We start from the raw sequence: 2,929 nt of genomic DNA on the forward strand, positions 1-2,929 counted from the left end.
AAAAAAACAGCTCTTATGCCCTTGCCAAATCTAATACTTAATCCTTCAAGTTCTTTACAGAGGGTAGAAAAAGCTGGGGAAAAGGTAAGTAAATGGTAAAAGTCAGGGAACTTTCTGTTTAGGACTAAATCAGGCTGGTTTCATCACACCATGTTCACATGATAGATTAAGTGCTTCCTTCAACAAACAATACCACAATATGTACAACAACACAAAGATACTTCTATTGTCAACAATTTACCTTGACTGAGAAAGTCATATCAATGCTGACTATTGCACTTAGATGAGCCAGATGATAAATAGATGGCCCAACACAACCCATTCCCAACATTATAAAGACACAAGTGCTGGGTGAGATAAGTTAATGCCTGCAATCCCAGCTCTTTAAGAAGCTGAGGCAGGAGGATCACTTGAGCCCAGGATTTCAGGTTATAGTGAGCTGTGATTGCACCACTGCACTCCAACCTGGGCAACAGAGTGAGATCCTGTCTCTAAAAAAATTTTTCTTTTAAAAAGGGGTACCGGTGTTAAGGAAAGTATGTAAAAAAGAGGGATGAGAAAAAAGAAAGTGAGAATTGGGAAAATATGGGGAGATGGGAAGGGCCCGGCTAGAAATACAGAGTCAACTTTTTTTTAGTTTAAAAAGTCTCAATCAACTACTAAAAAATATTACTGAATGAGGTACAAAACATTATTTTATACGTGTTATTTTGAAATCATACTTACCAGCAGTTGTTTTCAGGAAGTGATGTGGATGACTATACTTGAATGAAGGATAACCAAAGAAACACACATAATTTGGCTTCAAAACATGAACATTACCACATGTTTGAAAATAGCGAACACAAATCTACAGATGAGAAAACAAAAAGTAAAACCATTTATAAACGATTACACTGGCTTATCTCTAAGTATAAACTGAATTTCAATTCTATTCTAAAAGTAGAACCATTATCACAATAGAAATATGATATCCTTAGATTTAGATTTGTTACATTTATGATCCTTGCTCAAAATTCCTTCTGAAAGTAAAGACATTTTAACAGTGTATTCTGTATAAATACATCAGCTTATAGGTATGCTTCAATCATTGGACTTCCTGAACTAAAACTACTAAAGAATTCTAAAGTAACAGTTAGCATCTAAAAACAATGAAACACTTGTATAGTATGATACCCTCAAGTTTACTTATAGTAACTTACAGATGACTGTTTAGCATTCACTATTTTACATAGTACCTTAGTATAATATTATTTAAAAACCTCTTATAGAAATCAGTAGGTCCAAAAGTATTCAACTCTACATATTAAAACCTAAGTGTCTGAAAGGTATTGTGTGTGGGGGGGTGTGTGTGTGTGTGTGTGTGTGTATTTGAGACAGGGTCTCACTCTGTTGCCCGGTCTGGAGTGCAGTGGTGCGATCACAGCTCACTGAAGCCTCGACCTTCTAGGCTCAAGGGCTCCTCCCGCCTCAGTCTTCCAAGTATCTGGGACCACAGGTGCATGCCACCCCACCCAATTAATTTTGTTTATTATTTGTAGAGATAAGGTCTCACTATGTTGCCCAGGCTGGACTTGAAGTTCTGAGTTCAAGCAATCTTCCCGTCTCAGCCTCCCAAAGTGCTAGAATTACAGGTGCGAGCCACCACGCCAGGCCATAATATCTTATTTTGAAAGTTAATATTTTAATGCTATTAATACCTAACTACATCACACTGTAAACATAAACTACAGAAATGTATTTACTTATTTAATTTTAAAACCCTGAGCTTACTTCTCTGCAGAAATTTCTAACCTTCTTAGCATAAGAATACTGATAAGTGAAACTTATTCATGTATGTAACAGAATCACTTTTACTTTAAAAAAAAATCATGTACATTAGTGGTGATTCGCTCTTAAAGGCTATGTTATAATAAACATTATATAATACAGTTATGTTTTAATACATATTTATAAACTAGAATTTTTGTTTTATTCTGATAGTAAATAACATAAAATTAAAAGTTTGGTTTACTGACAAGAACAATACATTTAAATTCATATGTTTTACTTTAAATTTCAAGCTATTACTGATTTCTGAAGGCAAAGAAAAACTGAAGATCCCTTTCCTAAAACATAAATAATCTTAAATCATTCATCTTAACTTTAGAGATCACCCTAAATCAACTAATCCTTATAATATCTACATTTTATTCTTATTAACATTAATATTCAGGAAATACAAAGCCTAACTAAAATAATTAAAATTGATAGCTTAAAACTAGAAGACAATGAAAGAATTCTCTTTCCCAAACATTTCCATTTTGTTTGTCCTTGCTTTCTCCTTCAGCTCCCATAATCCTGACTCTTGGTCAATAATCAAATCAAAGGAGTGAATCAACCTGTTTCATCAGACATAAAACTTAGGGACAATAAAGGAAAGTTTTGAAGTATATAGATCCACCTTAATTTAAATAAAATTGTTGATTTTTTAAAACGTTTGAAAGAAAATTAAACTATTAGAAGGTCTTACCTTCAACAACAACACAACTCCTGTTGAGCTATTCATGGGTCAGGGGCAGCACAAACCACCAAGCTTAACATTTATCGAGTGCCTCCCAAGTGCTGAGTACTTTCAAAGCCTTTTCAGACAGACCAGGCACGGTGGCTCTTGCCTGTAATCCCAGCACTTTGGGAGGCTGAGGTGAGTGGATCGCTTGAGGTCAAGAGTTCAAGACCAGCCTAGCCAACATGACGAGACCCCCTCTTTACTAAAAATACAAAAATTAGCTGGACATGGTGGCACACACCTGTAGTCCCAGCTACTCGTGAGGCTGAGGCACAAGAATCGCTTGAACCTGGGAGGTGGAGGTTGCAATGAGCCAAGATCACACCACTGTACTTCAGCCTAGGTGACAGAGAGAGACCTTGTCTCCAAAAGAAAAATAGT

At 35.7% G+C, this 2,929-nt stretch overlaps 1 protein-coding gene across 1 annotated transcript in view; it reads right to left on the bottom strand.

The window, feature by feature from the left end:
* The window catches only part of DBT (dihydrolipoamide branched chain transacylase E2), a 74,693-nt gene that overhangs the window by 53,934 nt on the left and 17,830 nt on the right, over window positions 1-2,929 (bottom strand). Inside the window, exon 2 of the mRNA XM_011992528.1 lies at window positions 727-850. Coding sequence (XP_011847918.1) covers window positions 727-850 — 124 coding nt within the window. The remainder of the gene's footprint in view (window positions 1-726; window positions 851-2,929) is intronic.

Source organism: Mandrillus leucophaeus, unplaced genomic scaffold (assembly GCF_000951045.1).
Source record: "Mandrillus leucophaeus isolate KB7577 unplaced genomic scaffold, Mleu.le_1.0 Scaffold413, whole genome shotgun sequence".
NCBI classification, from domain to species: domain Eukaryota; kingdom Metazoa; phylum Chordata; class Mammalia; order Primates; family Cercopithecidae; genus Mandrillus; species Mandrillus leucophaeus.